The following is a 23012-nucleotide window of genomic DNA, read 5'->3' as shown; positions in this document are numbered from 1 at the left end:
TAGAACAGCAGTAGGTTCCCCACATATGAACCGTAAGTGGGAAATTATTCTGGAGCAAAGAACTGTGGCAGAGCGGAGGACTCAGGTGAGGGCAAAGTGGTCACTGGGCACTTTAGTAACAAAGAAGCAAAGACTTCAAAACATAGAAGAGGAACCAAAACACAAAAGTCCATTGAAAAGAATATATGCACTGGAACACAAACACAGTAATAGAGAGTGATTTCTACCTTATTCTTTTTTTTTTTTTTTTTTTTTTTTTTCAGTAGAGTGCCGTGGCGTCACACGGCTCACAGCAACCTCCAGCTCTTGGGCTTATGCGATTCTCTTGCCTCAGCCTCCTGAGCAGCTGGGACTACAGGCGCCCGCCACAAGCAGTTTGGCCGGGGCTGGGTTTGAACCCGCCACCCTCGGCATATGGGGCCGGTGCCCTACTCACTGAGCCACAGGCGCCACCCTCTACCTTATTCTTATATCCCAAGTTTGGCTCACTTCTCAGCTAACCGTGCAGTAAAACGTTGTGTGAGTATCCTGTTAGCTAAAGTAAGAAAGGGCCTCAGCAGGCCTTGTGATCAAGCAGTGCAGAGGTAAGTGCAGGTCCTTCAGGCCTGTCCTAGTTCTCATAATACTAATTACACATATTATTGTGTAATCCTTGTTACACATATTAATCCTTGTTACACATATTATCCCAGACTTAGTAAATCTCTCTGCATGGTTAAAACATCCATGTACATGGACAGGGGTCTAGGAAAATACTTCAAGTGTCTAGTACCTCTGGGTTCATATCACTGACAATGACAAGAAAGGAGCTGTATAGTCTTGATGCCTGGTAGAAGAACTGCAGTAACCTAGAAACCCATGGAAAGCCCTACGGAAAGAAACCCATGGAAAGCCCTACGGAAAGGTTACAAAGCACAGTCTTAGAACATTGGAAACATTCCAGAGGTGAGGTTGAGGACAAAGGAGGGTTCAGATGAGTTAAACTCTATAAGATGAAAACAAGCATTGCCTCTTGGTAAGAAAATAGCAGCATTTCTTGTTATGATCTTCTGGGCATGGACAGTAATGGACCTACTAAAGATTTCCTAAAGAGCACTCTCAAGAACACTAGCTCTGTGGAGTAGGTTCAGACATCAAGTGAATTAAGAGCCTCTGGTTTAAATAAATTCAAACACAGAACTTCTCAGAGTCTTTGATATGTTAAGATACTGTGGAAACCCAAGAAAGGAACAGAATAGGCAGTGTTTCCCAAATTCATATGATAAGATAATTTTGTAAGAATTAGTCCATGTTTTCTCCTTGTCTTTTTCATCTTCTCTTTCCCCATTTGAGGAAAGAGTAGCTTCTACTCTTTCTTGCCTCAAGGTAGAGGCACAGCAGAGCTTCTTGACTTTTATTTCCAAGTCAAATGGGGTTAGAGAAGAAAGAAGTTTAGGGATCCCAAAAGCAGGGACACATTGTCCCTATTCCCTAGTTTTTCCCAGAGGCAGACGTTTGACTGACACTTCCAACCTCATCAAAGAACTTGAGCCCCAAGCACAGGATAGAGGCCATAGTGAGCCCGCTTGAAGGGACTATGGATAACATTTCCCCAGTGCCTCAGCCCAACCCCTTACAGAGAGAAGAGGAAAGAACCTCAAGTATATCCAAGTTGAAATTTCCCATTAATCTGAAGGGATGACAGATAAGAGCTAAAATTAAGTTGATTCACAGAAAATAAGGAAATGCAATCTTTTCCTGTTCAATTAATTTTGTGCACTGAGATTCATGGCTGCAACAAGTAAAGTCCATGGAGCATCTTTTTAGTTGACTATCTCCCAGTGCTAATTTTTTTGTAGAATATACACAGCAGCACCTCCCAAGCTTCTCCCCTGGCTGCCACGCGGGAGGGGAGGCTGGGATGGCAGATGAGATCACCAAGGCTCAGGTCGCTTGGCCTGGAGGTGACACGATCTTCGGGAAGATCATCCTCAAGGAAATCCCAGCCAAAATCATTTTTGAGGATGACCGGTGTCTTGCTTTCCATGACATTTCCCCTCAAGCACCAACGCATTTTCTGGTGATACCCAAGAAACACATATCCCAGATTTCTGTGGCAGAAGACGATGATGAAAGTCTTCTTGGACATTTAATGATTGTTGGCAAGAAATGTGCTGCTGATCTGGGTCTGAAGAAGGGCTATCGAATGGTGGTGAATGAAGGTTCAGATGGGGGACAGTCTGTCTACCATGTTCATCTGCATGTTCTTGGAGGTTGGCAGATGAATTGGCCTCCTGGTTAAGCATGTTTTGGGGATAATTTGCCCTTCTCTAGGCAGTGATCAAGTTCGCAAGTTCTTATATGTTAAAATAACACATTAATTTTTGTCTGCGTATGGAGAGATTGAGGAAATAATTATAAAAACCCATACATAATAAAAGACGCTGTTACATGGTTAAAAAAATAATAATAATAGAATATACACAGCAAAATGCTGAGGTAGATTATTCCATCTTCAGAGAGATAACCCCCCCAGCTCAGTACCTTTAGCACAGTGGTTACAGCGGCAGCCACATAAGTTCGAGCCCAGCCCAGGCCAGCTAAAACAACAATAAAAACTGCAACAAAAAAATAGCTGGGCATTGTGGCAGGTGCCTGTACTCTGAGCTGCTTGGGAGGCTGAGGCAAGAGAATTGCTTAAGCCCAAGAGTTGGAGGTTGCTGTGAGCTGTGACATGATGGCACTCTACCAAGGGTGACATAATGAGACTCTGTCTCAAAAAAATAAATAAATAAAAGAGATAACCCCTGATCAATATTCATGACTTAAGAACTATTACCCAACCAGGCATGGTAGCTCACACCTGTAATTCTAGCACTTTGGAAGGCTGAGGTGGGAGGATTAATTGAGGCCAGAAGTTTAAGACCAGCCTGAACAATACAGTGAGATTCTGCCTCAAACAAAAATATATAGCAAAATTTGCAAGGTGTAGTGTCACATACCTGTATTCCCAATGACTCAGAAGGCTGAGCCAGAAGGATTGTTTGAGCGTGGGAGTTTGAGGTTGCAGTGAGCTATGATAACACCACTGCACTGTAGCTAAGGCAACAGAGTGAGCTCCTGCCACTGAGAAAAAAAGAGAGAGAGAGGAAGGGAGAGAGAGATATTGAGAGAAGAACTATTGCAGATGTGATCAAGATGGCCAGCTAGACACAAGTAGTATGTGCCTCCACCGCAGTAAGCAAATTCTTACATTTTGAATAGATTGTCTATGAGAGAACACTAGGATTCACCAGAGAAGTGATTAAAAGTGGGAAAAGAGAGGGTTGAGGGCAACTCGCCTGGCTGGTGTCTAGCTAGCTAAGAGCCAGGAGAAGATCCTGGACAGGGGAAAGAGTAAGAGAGAAGCCCCCAGGACTCCACTATCTAAGAAAAGCTTTTATGATGTTGGCTACAAGATAACCCTCCAACTCATGCAACTCCCCAACCCTCAGACCTAACATAGGGACCTGCTTGGAGATTTCACAGAGACATTACACCAAAAGGAAACTCACATGGGATCCTACAGGCATCCAAGCCTAGAGCTGCTGCAGCTGGGTCAGGTTCGGGGACTGCAGTTGGGTGCCATCCTGAGAGTCAGATGCCAGGGGCTGCAGGTGCACTTGCAGCTACTTGTGGCTCCAAGGAGGGACAGAGGATCCCAGGTGCTCTCACACACCCTGGGAAGACCCCAGTCACCTAATGTGGGCCATGTTGATACTGAGATGTAAACAGGTGGCATTTTCTACAGTTTCTCACACATGCTGTTTGCCCACGTGGGGCCTCAGACTTTTTGGATGCAGGTCCAAGGTGCCATTTTGAGAGTTTGACACTAGCCTGTGCCTGCCATAGAACTAAGTTCTAATTGATGCAGCTTCAGCCCCCACCTGACTGGGAAGGGGTAGGGAAACTAGGCTTTCCAGAATACATCTGAGATGGAGCCCACCATCCTGCAGCTGGCTGCTGTAGGAACAAGTCTTAAGCAATCTACATTCCCCAGTTTCCTGCCAGTGTGCCATGCCTAAGAAGGGCCCCATCCACTCAGGTCTTATGCCTAATGTGCCATTGGGGGAATTTAAAGATGGGCAGTGCAGCACAGTTGGGCTGAAATCAGGCTAACACAGCTGCAGCTACTGCCCAGCAGAGAAGTGACAAGGGAGCCCAAGTCCTTGCACACTCACCTAGGAAAATACCCACCACCTTGCCATAGACTGCTATGAAATCAAGATATGAAAGGATGGCACTTCCCTCCCCCCCAGCATTTTGCCAATTCTGTTTGCCTAGATAGACCCTACCCTCTCTGGTCACAGGCCCAAGGTGCCAGTTTGAGGGTTTAAAGCTGGACAGTGCCCAGTTCTCAGGCTGAGTTTGGCTGATGCAGCTGCAGCCCTACCCAGCTGAGGAGGGACAGGAAAGCCCACATTCTCCTACACATACCCAGGACAATTCCCAGTGCCCTGCTATGGGCTTCTGTGAGACTGAGATGCAAGCAGACCACACTCTTCACAGCTTCTTGCCCAAACCACTGGTCTGAAGGGGCCCTGCTCTTTTTGATTGCAAGCCCATAGTCAGTGCCATTTTGAGAGTTGAATGCTGGACTATATCCCACCTCCTGGATGAGTACAAGGAGATGTGACTGCAGCTGCCACCTGGCCAGAAAGGGACAGGAGAGACCAAGTTCTCCTAAGTACCTTTAGGACAATGCCTCCACCCTGTGACACGCAGCTGTGGGACAGGGACTAGCCCACCCAAACTACTGCAGCTGCCAATAACACTGACATAGACCACTTGGGTCCTAGTGGATGACTCTACCATTGCTACTGCTTCCTGCCTCATGATCCCACCTGCTCATAGGTGTGAGAGCCTGATGACACACCCAGCCCACTGCTTCCAATACTACTTTTTGAGCAAGTCATGTGAGGGCTCAAGAATTGGCCCTACAGGACAACTAACACTGCTGTCCGCATAACCTACTCTGGGGCTTAAAATCAGACATACTCAACCTACTACTCCCACCACTGAGACCCAAAGCCTAGTTCAGCTGCCATTCAAGTCCCAGAAAAATTTCACCATAGTAGAAATTTGATTTAAAACAGACTTTAAATCAAAACAGTAAAAAAAAAAGACAAAAAGGTCATTCTGGAATCATTTTCAGCCAGAGGAATTAACAATCCTAAATATATAATGCATCCAACATCAATGCTCCCAGATTCACAAAACAAACATTATTAGACCTAAAGAAATAGATAGAAGCAACACAGTAAGAGTGGAGGACTTCAACACTCAACAACAAAACTGATAAATCATTAGCCATATTAGCTAAGAGGAGATAAGATCCAAATAACCACAATCTAAGATGCAAAAGAAGATATTACAATTGATACCACAGAAATACAAAAGATCATCAGAGACTATTACAAAGAACTAAACACTCACAAACTAGAAAGCCTAGAGGAAACTGATGGATTCCTGAAAACCATACAACCTTCCAAGATTGAACCAAAAAGAAATAGAACTCCTGAATAGAACCAATAGTGAATAGTGAGATTGAATCAATAACAAAAATTCTTTCAAAAGAAAAAGTTCAGGACCAGACAGATTAACAGTCAAATTCTACCAAACATACAAAGAAGAACTGGTATCAATCCTACTGAAACTATTTCAAAAGATTAAGAAGGGAATCCTCCCTAACTCATTCTGCAAAGACCATATTGCCCTGATACCAGATCCACGAAAGGATGGTGATACGATCTTATACCTAGAAAACCCTAAAGACTCCTCCAAAATACTCCTAATTTGATAAAGTAATTCAGCAAAGTTTTGGGTTATAAAATAAATCTAAAAAAGAAAATGGCATTTCATAAAAACATGGATGGATCTGGAGAACATTATGCCAAGTGAAATAAGCCAAGCACAGAAATACAATTCTTGTAGGTTCTCATTCATATGGGGAGCTAAATATTAAAAACAATTGATCTCATAGAGACAGAGAATAGAATGAAAACTACCAGAGGCTGGAAAGATTAGTGGGTAGGAGGTGGTTAATGGGCACAAAAATATAGTTAGATAATTACATAGAAAAAAAAAGATAATTACATAGAATGAACAATATTTGATAGCACACAAAATGACTATAAACAAGAAGTTAGGGTATACTTTAAAATAACTAAAAGAGTAGAATTAGGATGTTCCTAACACAAATAAATGTTAAATGCCTCAGGTAATGGATATCCCAATTACCCTGATTTGATTAATTCACATTGTATGCCTATATCAAAACATCACACGTACCCCATAAAGGTATACAACTATTATGTACCTATATTTAAAAATAAATTTTTTTAATCAATGGCACTTCTATACATCAACAACAAACCATCTGAACACCAAATCAAGAATTCCATCCCATTTACAACAGCTGCAAATAACAAAATTTCTAGGAATACATATGACCAAGGACGTAAAAGATCTCTAAAAGTAGGGCTACAAAACATTGATGAAAGAAATTGCAGACTATACAAAGAAATGGAAAAAATCTCATGCCCATGAATGGAAGAATCACTATTGTGAAAATTACCATTCTTCCCAAAGTAATCTACAGATTCAATGGAATTCCTACCAAAATACCAACATCATTTTTCACAGAATTAGAAAAAGCTTAAAATGGGCTGGAATAGCCAAAGCAATCCTAAGCAAAAAGAACAAATCTTAAGTCATCATATTACCTGAGTTTAAATTATACTAAAAGTCTATAGCAGCCAAAAGAATGTGATATTGGCCGGGCATGGTGGCTCACACCTATAATCCTAGCACTATGGGAGGCCAAGACAGGTGGATTGCTTGAGTTCACGAGATTGAGACCAGTCTGAGCAAAAAGTGAGATCACAATTCATAATTGCCAAGTTATGGAAACAGCCCAAGTGCCCACCGACCAATGAATGGATGGATTCCATGTGCATACCATGGAATACTATGCAGCCATAAAAAAGGATGGAGATTTCGCATCTTTTATGTTTAACTGAATAGAGCTGGAATATATTCTTCTTAGTAAAGTATCTCAACAATGGAAGAAAAAGTATCCAATGTACTCAATACTAGTATGAAACCAATATATAATCACCTATACTTTCATATGAATGATAAAACTATTGTCCAGAAAGAAAGAGGGAAAAGGAGGGAGAGGGGAAGAAAGAGGAAGTCTGGGAAGAGGAAGAGTATTTAGTGGGACCTCATCTATTGTGCATAATGCAAGGGTACATTTTAAAACTATTAATAGTAGAGTATAAGTGTCTTACCACAACAAACAAGTAAGTGAGGTGATGGCTATGTTACAAGTTTGATATAAGCTTTCCACACTGTATATCAGATTAGCACACTGTACCCCATAAATGCATTAATGCACACAGTTATGATTTACTAAAAAAAAATTTTTAAAGCAAGACCGCCATTGCTACTAAAAATAGAGAAAAACACTGAGGCAAGAGGATTACATGAGCCCAAGATTTGGAGGTTGCTGTGAGCTATGATGCCATGGCACTCTACCCAGGGTGACAGCTTAAGACTCTGTCTCAAAAGAAAAAAGAAAAAAAAAAAACATGACACTGGCATAAAAGTTGACACACAAATCAAGGGAACATAATAGAGAACCCAGATATAAAACCATAGTATCTATAACCAACTGATCTTCAATGAAGCAGACAAAAGTATACACTGGAAAAGGACACATTACTCAATAAACAGTGCTGGGAAAATTCGATAGCCATGTTCAGAAGATTGGATCTATATCTTTTATCATATACAAAAAATTAACTCAGCATGGATTAAATATTTAAATGGAAGATTTGAAACCATAAAAACCCTAGAAGAAAACCTAGGAAAAACTCTCCTGAATTTTGGCATAAGTAAGGAATTTATAACTAAAACTCCAAAATAAAAAATGCAATAAAAACAAAAATAGACAAATGGGATTTAATTAAACTAAAAAGCTTCTGTACACCAAAAGAAATATTTAAAAGAGTAAATAGACAAAGAATGGCAAGGATGCCCACTCTCTCCACTGCTATTCAACATAGTAATGGAAGTCTTAGCCATAATAATAAGGCAAGAGAAGGCTATCAAGGGTATCTAAATGGGGTCAGAGATCAAACTCTCATACTTCACTGATGATATGATCCTATACCTGGAAAATCCCAGGGACTCAACTTCACAACTCTTGGAAGTGATCAAGGAATGCAGCAGCATCTGAGGATACAAAATCAATACTCACAAATCACTAACTTTTATATATACTGACAATAGTCAAGCTGAAAAAACAGTCAAGGACTCTATTCCTTTTAGAGTAGTGCCAAAGAAGATGAAATATCTGGGAGTGTACCTAACAAAGGACATGAAAGATCTCTATAAAGAGAACTATGAAACTCTGAGAAAAAAAACAGCTGAAGTGGGGAGGAGACAAGATGTCTAACTGAAGCCAGCTTTCCACAGAGGCTCCCATCCAGGAGAGTTAAAGGACAAAAATTCAGCAAGTAACCTGGTGGATTTGAGCTGCACTAAGAGAGAAGGTTGAAGAACACAAATCAACCCCGCTGAGGCAAGATGCGACCACAAGGATACAAACAAAAGGTACAAAATCCATCACCAAGCAGACGGGAATCCCCTGCCCCATGAGAACATCTCAGAGTGCCCCACAAACAATCGGGCAGAGTTCAAAGGTCCTCCCACTACACTCCATGGGAGAGACCCTCTAAAAACTGGACCTATCACACTTTATGGGGGCAAGACATGATTGCAAGAGGGACTTTACCTAACAATTGCAATCAGTGTAACCTGGCTTATTGTACCCTCAATGAATCCCCAACAATAAAAAAAAAAAAAAAACTGGACCTACCTCCCCTTCTAGGATGCCATGGCATCCTCCTGCCAGGCATAAAACTGTATAAACTGTATATAGTCTCTACCTGGAATTCTGAGCTCCCAGCACACCCCCTCACTCACACTGAGGTCTGGAGGCCAGTCCCCCAAGAGTTCAGAGTCTTGGGTGATTTCTCAAGGGGTGTGGACGGGGCCTCAACTGCAGCTGGTTGGTGCCAGCTCCGGGGCACGGGAGTGACGAGAGGACGGTCAGCGGAGAGGGGACCGCACCAGAGTGGCACTTCCCTGAGGCACACTGCGACAGCCGCCTTTTGGTGACAATACGGCTAGGCATAAAACTGTGTAAAACTGTGTGTGTTCTCTGCCCACAACCCCAGGCTCCCAGTGCTCCCCACGCTCCCATCTGCTCTTGCTCTAAGGTCTGGAGGCCTGTCCCCCAGGAGTCCAGACTCTTAGGCAATTGCTCGAGGGGTGTATAAAGTGCCGGGCTGCAGACGGTCGGGGCAGACTCTGGGGTAAGGGAGTGGAGAGAGGATGGTTGGCCACAAGGGAGCTGCACCGGAGCAGCGGTTGCCTGAGGCATAAAACAGCAGCACTCTTTTGCTAGCAATATGGCTCACTACCTAATATTCCGAAGTCACACCCCATATCTCCCTGGGCAACCAGAGACTCTGAGTATAGGATTTGCCTGAGACAACTCCAACTTGCAAACTGGGGAAACTCCCAGGGCAGGGCTGACCCAGAGGTCTGCTTTACTGAACCTAAAACACACCTGGCCCTCAGGGGATCGTCAGCCTATACACAATACAAGAGCAAAGACAAGCTGATTTGGAACTCAATTCAGCTTCTCTTCTGCAGGGGAACCGCAGAGTTGTTCTGTTCTGTTCTGTCAGTAACATTAATCAGGGGCGAGACTGGACCTGAGTGAAAACTCCCCAGCCTTCATCAAGCACCCAAGGTTGTCAAGCCTCACCTCCTCCTGCTAGAGAGAGGCAGAGCGCAGCAGCCTGGCAGACTTCCTTGTGATTCATGCAGGTGCAAACTCATAGAGTACCAATTCACTCCAGGCAACTGGATCAGTCAACTGCAGGGCTATCAGTGACTGGGTGTGACAGTGGTGCAAGGTGGGGAAGGAGGCAGCAACCTTCACAGACTGATCTATTGGCTGGGTGGCTCCTCCTGACTCCACGCAGCACTGGAGCAAGCCACGCCAGAGTAGTCACCAGACCCCTGTGATCCAGTTCCCAGAGACCTCTTAAACTCTCTCACCCGAGACAGGTGCAGACTGAGAGAATTGATTTGGACATTTTGAACTGAACCAATCGGCTGAGGACAAATCAGGTGGTGCCCTGGGTGCACGGTGGTAGGAAGGTTTGATTTTTCTTTTCCAATTGTTTACCAGTGGGGGGTGGGGTGACTTAATTGCTGATATTTCTCCAGAGTGAGACTTCAATCCAGAGTATCTGTTTCACTAGAGTGGAACAGAAACCAGCTGAAAACAAGACAGAACCACTTAGCCCCACCACACCAGACAGGGCCCCAGTTTCTCAGGCCACAACACAGTACAGGCCCTCGACAAAGCCCCAGGGAAAAAAAAATCAAAGGAAGTAAAACAACCATGGGGCAGAATCAGCAGAAAAACTCTGGTAACATGAATAATCAGAATAGATCAACCCCCCCCCAAGGAAAGATATGGCAGATGCAATTGAAGATCTCATTCATAAACAACTGGCTGAGATGTCAGAAACTGAATTCAGAATTTGGATTGCAGACAAGATTAACAAAGTGGAATTAGGAATTCGAGGAGAAATTCAAAAGTTGTCTCAATAATTTAACGAACTTAAAGACAAAACCACCAAAGACTTAGACACACTGAAGCAAGAATTTGCAGCCCTCAAAGATATGAAAAATACAGTAGACTCCCTCAGCAACAGAATGAAGCAAGCAGAAGAAAGGATTTCTGACATTGAAGATAAAGCCTTTGAACGCTCCCAAACTCTCAAAAAGGAAGAGAAATGGAGAGCAAAAACAGATCATTCTCTCCGAGAGCTCTGGGATAATTCGAAGAAAGCTAATATCCGAATCATTGGAGTTCCAGAAACAGATGAAGTGGCCTCGCTGGGCACAGAGGCCCTTCTTCATGAAATTATGAAAGAGAATTTTCCAGACATGCCTACAGATTCTGAAATTCAGATAGCAGACAGATTCAGAACCCCAGCATGACTCAACCCCAATAAGACATCTCCCAGGCATATCATAATTAACTTCACTAAAGTTAATATGAAGGAGAAAATTCTCAAACCTGCCAGCAGAAAGAAAACCATTACCTTCAAAGGGAAGAATATTAGAATGACTGCAGATCTCTCTGCTGAAACTTTTCAAGCCAGAAGAGGGTGGTCATCGACTTTTAATCTCCTAAAGCATAATAACTTTCAACCCAGGATCTTGTATCCAGCTAAACTGAGTTTCATTTATGATGGAGAAATTAAATACTTTAATGACATTCATATATTGAAGAAATTTGCCATAACCAAACCAGCTCTTCAGGATATTCTCAGACCTATCCTCCATAATGACCAACCCAATCCTATATCACAAAAGTAAACTAACTCAGAAACTTCGGATCAAACTCCAATTTCCGCACTGGAAAAGGATTAAAAATGCCCACTGGACTTTTGAAAAACTCGATACCCAAAACTTCACGAGACTTATCAATATTCTCCATTAATGTGAACGGCTTAAACTGTCCTCTAAAGAAACATAGGTTAGCTGACTGGATACAAAAACTCAGGCCAGATTTGTTGCATACAAGAGTCACGTCTTAACATAAAAGACAAATACAGACTCAGGGTGAAAGGATGGTCATCCATATTTCAGGCAAATGGTAATCAGAAAAAAGCAGGTGTTGCAATTTTATTTGCAGATACAATAGGCTTTAAACCAACAAAAGTAAGGAAGGACAAGAATGGTCACTTCATATTTGTTAAGGGTAATACTCAATATGATGAGATCTCAATTATTACTATCTATGCACCCAACCGGAATGCACCTCAATTTATAAGAGAAACTCTAACAGACATGAGCAACTTGATTTCCTCCACCTCCATAATAGTGGGAGATTTCAATACTCCTTTGGCAGTATTGGATCGATCCTCCAACAAGAAGCTGAGCAAAGAAATCTTATATTTAAAACTAACCATCCAACATTTGGATTTAGCAGACATCTACAGAACATTTCATCCCAACAAAACTAAATACACATTCTTCTCATCAGCCCATGTAACTTACTCCAAAATTGATCACATCTTAGGTCACAAGTCTACCCTCAGTAAATTTAAAGGAATAGAAATTATTCCATGCAACTTCTTGGACAATCATGGAATAAAATTTGAGATGAGTAACAACAGAAATCTGAATACTCATACAAAAACATAGAAGTTAAATAACCTTATGCTGAATGATACCTGGGTCAGAAATGAGATTAAGAAAGAAATTGCCAATTTTTTGGAACAAAACAACAACGAAGACACGAACTATCAGAACCTCTGGGACACCACAAAGGCAGTTCTAAGAGGGAAATTTATAGCACTGCAAGCCTTCCTCAAGAAAACGGAAAGAGAGGAAGTTAACAACTTAATAGGACATCTCAAGCAACTGGAAAAGGAAGAACATTCCAACCCCAACCCAGTAGAAGAAAAGAAATAACCAAAATTAGAGCAGAATTAAATGAAATTGAAAACAAAAGAATACTACAACAGATCAATAAATCAAAAAGCTGGTTTTTCGAAAAAGTCAATAAAATAGATAAACCGTTGGCCAACCTAATCAGGAAAAAAAGAGTAAAATCTCTAATCTCATCAATCAGAAACAATAAAGACAAAATAACAACAGACTCCTCAGAAATCAAAAAAATCCTTAATGAATATTACAAGAAACTTTATTCTCAGAAATGTGAAAATCTGAAGGAAATTGACCAATACTTGGAAGCACGTCACCTTCCAAGACTTAGCCAGAATCAAGTGGAAATGTTGAACAGGCCCATATCAAGTTCGGAAATAGCATCAACCATACAAAACCTCCCTAAAAAGAAAAGCCCGGGACCAGATGGTTTCACATCAGAATTCTACCAAACCCGGCTGGGCAAGGGATTTGAAGAGAAACTTCTCTGAAGAAGACAGGTGTGCGGCCTTCAGACATATGAAAAAATGCTCATCATCTTTAATCATCAGAGAAATGTAAATCAAAACTACTTTCAGATACCATCTAACTCCAGTGAGAATAGCCTATATCACAAAATCATAAGACCAGAGATGTTGGCGCGGATGTGGAGAAAAGGGAACACTTTTGCACTGCTGGTGGGAATGCAAATTAATACATTCCTTTTGGAAAGAGATAGGGAGAACACTTAGAGATCTAAAAATAGACTGCCATTGTATCCTGTAATCCCTCTACTGTACATATACCCAGAAGACCAAAAATAACATCATAACAAAGATATTTGTACAAGAATGTTTATTGCAGTCCAATGCATAATTGCTAAGTCATAGAAGAAGCCCAAGTGCCCATCAATCCACGAATGGAATAATAAATTGTGGTATATGTACACCATGGAATATTATGCACCCTTAAAGAAAGATGGAGACTTTACCTCTTTCATGTTTACATGGATGGAGCTGGAACATATTCTTCTTAGTAAATTATCTCAAGAATGGAAGAAAAAGTACCCAATGTACTCAGCCCTACTATGAAACTAATTTAGGGTTTTCACATGAAAGCTATAACCCAGTTACAACCTAAGAATAGGGGGAAGGGGGAAAGGGAAGGGAGGGAGGGGGGAGGTGGGTAGAGGGAAGGGAAATGGTGGGATTACACCAGCGGTGCATCTTACAAGGGTATATGTGAAACTTGGTAAACGGTCTGTGAAGCTAGTGAATGATGCCCCATAAATATATCAATGTATACAGCTATGATTTAAATAAATAAACTAGCTAAACTGTTAAAAAAAAAAAAAGAATTCTACCAAACCTTTAAAGAGGAATTAGTACCTATATTACTCAACCTGTTCCAAAAGGTAGAAAAAGAAGGAAGACTACCCAACACGTTCTATGAAGCAAACATCATCCTGATCCCCAAACCAGGAAAAGACCAAACAAGAAAAGAAAATTATAGACCAATATCACTAATGAATATAGATGCAGAAATAGTCAACAAGATCCTAACAAACAGAATCCAGCAACACATCAAACAAATTATACATCATGACCAAGTCGGTTTTATCCCAGGGTCTCAAGGCTGGTTCAATATATGTAAATCTATAAATGTACTCCAGCACATAAACAAATTAAAAAACAAAGACCATATGATTCTCTCAATCGATGCAGAAAAAGCTTTTGATAATATCCAGCATCCCTTCATGATCAGAACACTTAAGAAAATCTGTATAGAAGGGACATTTCTTAAACTGATAGAGACTATCTACGGCAAACCCACAGCCAATATCATATTGAATGGAGTTAAATTGGAATCATTTCCACTCAGATCAGGAACCAGACAAGGCTGCCCATTGTCTCCATTGCTTTTTAACATTGTAATGGAAGTTTTAGCCACCGCAATTAGGGAAGAAAAGGTGATCAAGGGTATCCATATAGGGTCAGAAGAGATCAAACTTTCGCTCTTCACGGATGATATGATAGTATATCTGGAAAACATTAGGGATTCTACTACAAAACTCTTAGAAGTGATCAAGGAATACAGCAGCGTCTCAGGTTACAAAATCAACATTCATAAATCGGTAGCCATTATATATACCAACAACAGTCAAGTTGAAAAAACAATTAAGGACTCTATCCCATTCACAGTAGTGCCAAAGAAGATGAAATATTTGGGAATTTATCTAACAAAAGACGTGAAAGATCTCTATAAAGAGAACTATGAAACTCTAAGAAAAGAAAAAGCTGAAAATATTAACAAATGGAAAAACATACCATGCTCATGGCTGGGAAGAATCAACATTGTTAAAATGTCTATACTACCCAAAGCAATATATAATTTCAGTGCAATCCCCATTAAAGCTCCACTGTCATACTTTAAAGATCTTGAAAAAACAATTCTTCGTTTTATATGGAATCAGAAAAAAACCTTGAATAGCCAAGACATTACTCAGAAATAAAAACAAAGCAGGAGGAATTACACTACCATACTTCAGACTATACTACAAATCGATAGTGATCAAAACAGCATGGTATTGGCACAAAAACAGAGAAGTAGATGTCTGGAACAGAATAGAGAATCAAGAGATGAATCCAGCTACTTACTGTTATTTAATCTTTGCCAAGCCAATTAAAAACATTCAGTGGGGAAAAGATTCCCTATTTAACAAATGGTGCTGGGTGAACTGGCTGCAACCTGTAGAAGACTGAAACTGGACCCACACCTTTCTCCATTAACTAAGATAGACTCTCACTGGATCAAAGATTTAAACTTAGGACATGAAACTATAAAAATACTAGAGGAGAGTGCAGGGAAAACCCTTGAAGAAATCGGTCTAGGCGAGTATTTTATGAGGAGGACCCCCCGGGCAATTGAAGCAGCTTCAAAAATACACTACTGGGACTTGATCAAACTAAAAAGCTTCTGCACAGCCAAGAACACAGTTAGTAAAGCAAGCAGACAGCCCTCAGAATGGGAGAAGATATTTGCAGTTTATGTCTCTGACAAAGGTTTAATAACCAGAATCCACAGAGAACTCAAACGCATTAGCAAGAATAGAACAAGGGATCCCATCGCCGTCTGGGCAAGGTATTTGAAGAGAAACTTCTCTGAAGAAGACAGGCACGTGGCCTGGGAGTATATTTTATGAGGAGGACCCCCCGCGCAACTGAAGCAACACCAAAAATACATTACTGTGATCTGATCAAACTAAAAAGCTTTTGCACAGCCACGAGTACAGTAAGAAAAGCAAACAGACAACCTTCAAAATGGGAGAAGATATTTGCAGGTTATTTTTGTAGGTTTTTCCAACAAAGGTCTGATAACTAGAATTTACAGAAAACTCTAATCAATAAGAAAAGAATAAATAACCCCAGTTCTATGTGAGCAAGAGACTTGAACAGAAACTTCTCTGAAGAAGACAGGCGCATGGCCTACAAACACATGAAAAAATGCTCATCATCCTTAATCATCAGAGAAATGCAAATCAAAACCACTTCGAGATATCATCTAACTCCAGTAAGATTAACCCTCATGACAAAATCCCAAAACTACAGACATTGGTGTGCATGAGGAGAGAAGGGAATGCTTCTATACTGCTGGTGGGAATGCAAGCTAATATGACCTCTTTGGAAAGAAATTTGGAGAACACTCAAGGAACTAAAAGTAGACCTACTATTTGATCCTGCAATTCCTCTACTAGGTATATACCCAGCTGATCAAAAATTATTTTACAACAAAGACATTTGCACCAGAATGTTTATTGCAGTCCAATTCATAATAGCCAAGACATGGAAACTGCCCAAGTGCCCATTGACCCATGAATGGATTAACAAATTTTGGTATATGTACACCATGGAATACTATGCAGTCGTAAAAAAGATGGAGACTTCACATCTTTGATGTTTACCTGGATGGAGCTGGAACATATTCTTCTTAGTGAAGTATCTCAAAAATGGGGGGGGGAAGTATCCAATGTACTCAATACTACTATGAAATCAATATATAATCACCTACACACTCATATGAATGGCAAAACATAACTATAGTCCAGAAATTAGACGGGAAGAGGAGAGAGAGGGTAGGGGAGGGGGAATATGGGAGGAAGGAGGGTATTTGGGGGGACCTCACCTAATGTGCATGATGCAATGGTACATTTCAAAACTATTTAGAAATGAGTATAATTGTGATGGATGTGTTACTTAGTTCAATGTAAGAATTTCACATTGTATATCGAAGCAATACCCTGAACCCATCAATGCATCAATGTACAAAGTTATGATTTAATAAAAGATAACAATTTAAAAAATCTACAAGGTCTCAAATAACTCAACAAGAAAAAACAAACAATACCATTAAAAATTTGTGAGCAAATTACATCAACAGGCATTGTCCAAAAGAAGATATACAAATGGCAAGCATATGAAAAATGCTCAACATCACTAATCATCAGAGAATAAACAAATTAGAACCATAATGAGCTACCATTTTACCCCAACAAGAATATCCATTAAAAAGTAAAAAAAAAACAAGAGACATTGGCATGGATGCAGTGAAAAGGAAACATCTACACACTGTTAAAAGAATGTAAATTAATAAAACCTTTACAGAAATCAGTATGGAGATTTCTCAAAGAGTTAAAAGTAGATCTACCATTTGATCCTACAATCCCACTATTGAGTATTTACTCAAAGAAAAAGAAATCATTATATCCAAAAGATACTTGCACTCATGTGTTTATCACAGCACAATTCACAATGGCAAAGACATAGAATCAGCCTAAGTGTCAAACAACTGCTGAGTGATGGATTACCATTCAATGATAAGAGACAATGAAATAATGTTACGGATGGAGCTGGTGGCCATTATTCCAAGTATCTCAGAAACAGAAAAATGAATGTTACATATTCTTACCTAAAAGTGAGATCTAACCCTCGAGATGGTTTGAGATGGCTCCACAAAGGCACACAGAGTGGTACATTGGACATTGGAGATTCACAATATCCATCATATGCGAGAGAGAAAAGGGAGAAGCCTACAAAATTACCTATGGGGTACAATGTACACTGCTCAGGTGATGGGTACACGAAAAGCACAGACTCCACCACTATACAATATAAACATGTAATGGAATCAACTTGGACCCCCTAAATCCACTAAATTTTTTAAATAATGACTTTGCCTATAAAGAAAAGCTACACTCTCCAAGTAAAGTAAAAACAGAATATCCAGAACCCCTTCTCTTAACCCAGATTTCCTAGAAGACTGCTGGAAACCCTTCAAGTAAAGCTATTTATGGAAGCAATGAAGTTTTCCCATTCTATGAAACCCCATTCTTTAAAAAAATAATTTTGAGATAAGACTACAGGCATCTCTGGCTGGTGGAATCCGCCTATAATCATCCCTTTGAGGACACAGGGAGTCAGCAAGGGACTTCTGGACCCCATTAGGAGGACAAAAACAGTGGAAAACTGGCAAGTGGTTGCATGTGTTCGATCAACCTAACCCCCCTGGCAGCTGTAAGTACAAGCAGCACTGAGACTACAAACCGGAAAGGCCTTACCTATGAACTGTTTCAGTGTTTTTGGACTTAGCACTCAGTTGAACTGCCTTGGGAGAGCTAGAGCAGGAGTGCGGAGAACTTTGAGCATTGTCTAGGGCCCCAGACGGAGCCTCTGAGCCGGACAGAGCTAATAGTGTTTGGCTGGGGAACGCAGGAAGCCATTGTGAGAGAACTGCCCTGGCAAGCTCTGCCCTCAGGGTCACAGAGCAAGGATTGGGCAAGAGCTAGTAACCTAGTGACTGAGCAGCCTAAAGGCAGGGACTGAGCTGCCTTACAGCCTTAAAACTCAGGGGCAGAGTGAGACCAGTTTTGACACACTGGAGCTTCGAGCTATTGCCCTGGGTAGAGTGCCAAGGTGTCATAGCTCATAGCAACCTCAAACTCCTGGGCTTGGTGCCTCCTGGACCTCCATAAGAGCTACACCAAGAGCCCCGACCTGTGATCCACACCCATGGGGCCTCCGCATGCCCTGACCAGGAACTGTGGGAGCCGCGCAACCCTGCATCATTCGTCCTGTACCCTCTCTGCCTCCACACCAGCCCACTTTGTCTAGCAAGGGACTCTGGTAGCTGCATGCCCTCTGGAGCCCTCCCTGCCTCTGTGCAGAGCCCTTCTCCTGGCCAGAGACTGCTTCAGCCTTGGGCTCTCTGTGCCAAAGTCACTAGGCACCAGGCACCCCCAGAACCGGGCACACCACCTCCCGCCCTGTTGCTGGATCTGGGTCTGTCACACTCTGGAGCTGCTTCCACAACCAGAACTCCCCAGCTGGGGCAGCTCCAGAGGAACTACACAGGGTCACTCCCCATAAAGATCCAGCAACAATAGAGTGATCCCGCTGGGGTCTAATCTTGGAGAGACACCTCCCCAACTCTGAGGATGGACAGAGGCAACAGTGAAAAACAATCATGAGGCAAAATCAACAGAAAAACTCTGGCAATATGAATAATCAGAGTAGATCAACTTCCCAAGGATCAATGGGGCAGACACAGCACAAGATCCCATGCAGAAACAAATAGCTGAGATGTCAGAAATTGAATTCAGAATCTGGATAGCAAATAAGATTGAATTAGAATTCCAAGCAGTAACCCAAAAGTTATCTCAAGAATTCAACAAATTCAAAGACCAAATGACCAAACATTTTGACACATTGAGACAAGAAGTTGCAGCCCTCAAAGATCTGAGAAACACAGTAGAATGCCTCAGTAACAGAATGGACCAAGCAGAAGCAAGAATGTCTGATATTAAAGACAAAGCTTTTGAACGCTCCCAAACTCTCAAAGAGGATGAGAAATGGAGGGAAAAAAAAAAATCACTCTCTCAGAGAGCTCTGGGATAATTCAAAGAAAATCAATATTCATCTTATAGGGATCCCCAAAAGCGACAAAGTGGCTTCACAAGGCACAGAGTCTCTTCCTCATAAAATTATGAAGGAGAAATTTCTAGACATCCCAAGAGATTCTGAAATTCAGATAGCAGACAGTTTCAGAACTCCAGCACGACTCAACCCAAATAAGACATCTCCCAGACACATCATAATCAATTTCACTAAAGTTAATATGAAGGAGAAAATTCCGAAAGCAGCCAGATGAAAGAAAACCATCACCTACAAGGGCAAGAATATTAGAATAACTGCAGATCTCTCTGCTGAAACCTTTCAAGCTAGAAGAGGATGGTCACCAACTTTTAATCTCCTAAAACAAAATAATTTTCAACCCAGGATCCTGTACCCAGCTAAACTGAGTTTCATTTATAACGGAGAAATTAAATGCTTCAGTGACATTCACATGTTGAAGACATTTGCCATAACTAAACCAGCTCTCCAGGATATTCTCAGACCCATCCTCCATAAAGACCAGCATAATCCTCCACCACAAAAGTAAACCCACCCAGAAAATTTTGATCAAATTCCAACTTCCACAGTCTCAAAAGGATTAAACATGTCCACCGGACTCTCGAAAGGCTTATCAATATTCTCAATTAATGTGAATGGTTTAAATTGTCCTCTAAAGAGATACAAGTTGACTGATTGGATACAAAAACTCAAGCCAGATATCTGCTGCATACAAGAATCGCATCTTACATTAAAAGACAAATATAGACTCAAGGTGAAGAGATGGTCATCTATACTCCAGGCAAATGGAAAGCAGAAAAAAGCAGGCATTGCAATCCTATTTGCAGATACAGTAGGCTTTAAACCAACTGAAATAAGGAAGGATAAGGATGGACACTTCATATTTGTTAAAGGTAATACTCAATATGATGAGATTTCAATTATTAATATTTATGCACCCAACCAGAACGCACCTTAAATTCTAAGAGGAACTCTAACAGACATGAGCAACTTTATTTCCTCCAGTTCCATAATAGTTGGATATTTTAACACCCCTTTAGCAGTGCTGGATAGATCCTCCAAAAAGAAGCTAAGCAAAGAAATTTTAGATTTAAACATAACCATTCAACTTCGGGACGTAACTGACATCTACAGAACATTTAATCCCAACAAAACTGAATACAAATTCCTCTCATCAGCCCACAGAACATACTCCAAAATCGACCACATCCTAGGCCACAAATCTAACCTCAGCAAATTTAAAAAAATAGAAATTATTGATTGCATCTTCTCAGAAAATCATGGAATAAAAGTTGAACTCAATAACAACAGAAACCTGCGTACCCATACAAAAATATGGAAGCTAAACAACCTTATGCTGAAGGATAGATGGGTTATAGACAAGATTAAAAAGGAAATCACCAAATTTTTGGAAAACAAACAACAATCAAAGAACCTCTGGGATACTGCAAAGGCATTCCTAAGAGGGAAATTTATAGAACTACAAGCCTTCCTCAAGAAAATGGAAAGAGAGGAAGTTACTAACTTAATGGGAAATCTCAAGCACTGGAGAAGGAAGAACACTCCAACCCCAAACCCAGAAGAAAAGAAATCACCAAAATCAGAGCAGAATTAAATGAAATTGAAAACAAAAGAATTATACAACAGATCAATAACTCCAAAAGTTGGTTTTTTGAAAAGATCAATAAAATAGATAAACCTTTGGCCAACCTAACCAGGAAAAAAAGAGCAAAATCTCTAATTTCATCAAACAGAAATGGTAACTATGAAATAACAACAGACCCCTCAGAAATTCAAAAAAATCCTTAATGAATACTACAGGAAACTCTACTCTCAGAAATATGAAAATCTGAAAGAAATCAACCAGTACTTGGAAGTACGCCACCTACTAAGACGTAGCCAGAATGAAGTGGAAATGTTGAATATTTCAAGTTCTGAAATAGCATCAACTAATAATAGGGGGAAGGGGAAAACGGAGGGGATGGAGGCAGGAAGTGGGCAGAGGGAGGGTGACTGGTGGGATTACACCTGTGGTGCATCTTACAAGGGTACATGTAAAACTTAGTAAATGTAGAATATAAATCTCTTAACACAATAACTAAGAAAATGCCAGGAAGGCTATGTTAACTAGTATGATGAAAATGTGTCAAACAGGAGGCGGAGCAAGATGGCAGCCGAGTAACAGCTTCCTTGCATCTGGGCACCGTGAGTATGGGGATATAGGACTCCAGGCATCTCTGGCTGCTGGGATCTGCCTATCATCACCCCTGAGAGGATACAGTGAGTCAGCGAGAGACTTCTGGACCCCAAGAGGAGGACTAAAACAGTGGAAACCGGCAAGTGGTCGCGTGTGTTCAATCCGTCTAAACCCGCCCGCAACTCCCTTAGTCCACAGGCACGAGAACTTAAAGAGCAAGAGGACGAGAAAGAAAAATTAGGGCAAGGAAACAGATAAAAGAAATGACCCATGAGGAAGAATCAGCAGAAAACTCCAGGCAACATGAAGAACCAGTCCAGAACAACCCCACCAAGGGACCATGAGGTAGCTACTGCAGAGAATTCCACCTATACAGAAATGTTAGGAATGACAGAAAGGGAATTTAGAATACACATGTTGAAAACAATGAAAGAAACGATGGAAACAATGAAGGAAACTGCTAATAAAGTGGAAAACAACCAAAAGGAAATCCAAAAACAGAATCAAATCAGAGATGAACGATATGAAGAATATAAAAAGGATATAGCAGAGCTGAAGGAAATGAAACAGTCAATTAGGGAACTTAAAGATGCAATGGAAAGTATCAGCAACAGGTTAGACCATGCAGAAGAAAGAATTTCAGAGGTAGAAGACAAAGTTTTTGAGATAACTCAGATAGTAAAAGAGGCAGAAAAGAAGAGAGAGAAAGCAGAACGTTCACTGTCAGAATTATGGGACTTTATGAGGCGTTCCAACATACGAGTTATAGGAATTCCAGAAGGGGAAGAAGAATACCCCAGAGGAATGGAAGCCATACTAGAGAATATTATAAAAGAAAATTTCCCAAATATCACCAAAGATTCTGACACACTGCTTTCAGAGGGCTATCGGACCCCAGGTCGCCTCAATTCTAACCGAGCATCTCCAAGACACATTGTGATGAACTTGTCCAAAGTCAAGACAAAAGAAAAGATTCTGCAAGCTGCCAGGAGTAAGCGCCAGTTGACCTACAGGGGCAAATCCATCAGTTTGACCGCAGACTTCTCTAATGAAACTTTCCAAGCAAGAAGACAATGGTCATCTACCTTTAATCTACTTAAACAGAACAATTTCCAGCCCAGAATTCTGTACCCTGCTAAGCTAAGCTTCAAAATTGACGGAGAAATCAAATCATTTATGGATATACAAACATTGAGGAAATTCGCCACAACAAGACCAGCTCTACAGGAAATACTTCAACCTGTTCTGCACACTGACCACCACAATGGATCAGCAGCAAAGTAAGAACTCAGAAATTAAAGGAC

At 41.0% G+C, this 23012-nt stretch overlaps 1 protein-coding gene across 1 annotated transcript; it reads left to right on the top strand.

The window, feature by feature from the left end:
- The first annotated feature begins 1861 nt into the window (after positions 1 to 1861).
- Positions 1862 to 2437, top strand: LOC128584500 (adenosine 5'-monophosphoramidase HINT1-like). Its single transcript, XM_053589423.1, has one exon. The coding sequence runs from the start codon at positions 1901 to 1903 to the stop codon at positions 2279 to 2281; it is 381 nt and encodes a 126-aa protein (XP_053445398.1). The 5' UTR covers positions 1862 to 1900; the 3' UTR covers positions 2282 to 2437.
- The last annotated feature ends 20575 nt before the right edge of the window (positions 2438 to 23012 follow it).

This window comes from Nycticebus coucang, chromosome 1, assembly GCF_027406575.1.
Source record: "Nycticebus coucang isolate mNycCou1 chromosome 1, mNycCou1.pri, whole genome shotgun sequence".
Lineage (NCBI taxonomy): Eukaryota > Metazoa > Chordata > Mammalia > Primates > Lorisidae > Nycticebus > Nycticebus coucang.
Note: the sequence above shows the minus strand (reverse complement) of the source record. Positions and strands in the feature narration are given on the sequence as shown.

What these genes read in the sequence shown, in the direction of transcription:
- LOC128584500 (XM_053589423.1), top strand. Translation starts at nt 1,901, where the DNA reads ATGGCAGATGAGATCACCAAGGCTCAGGTCGCTTGGCCTGGAGGTGAC.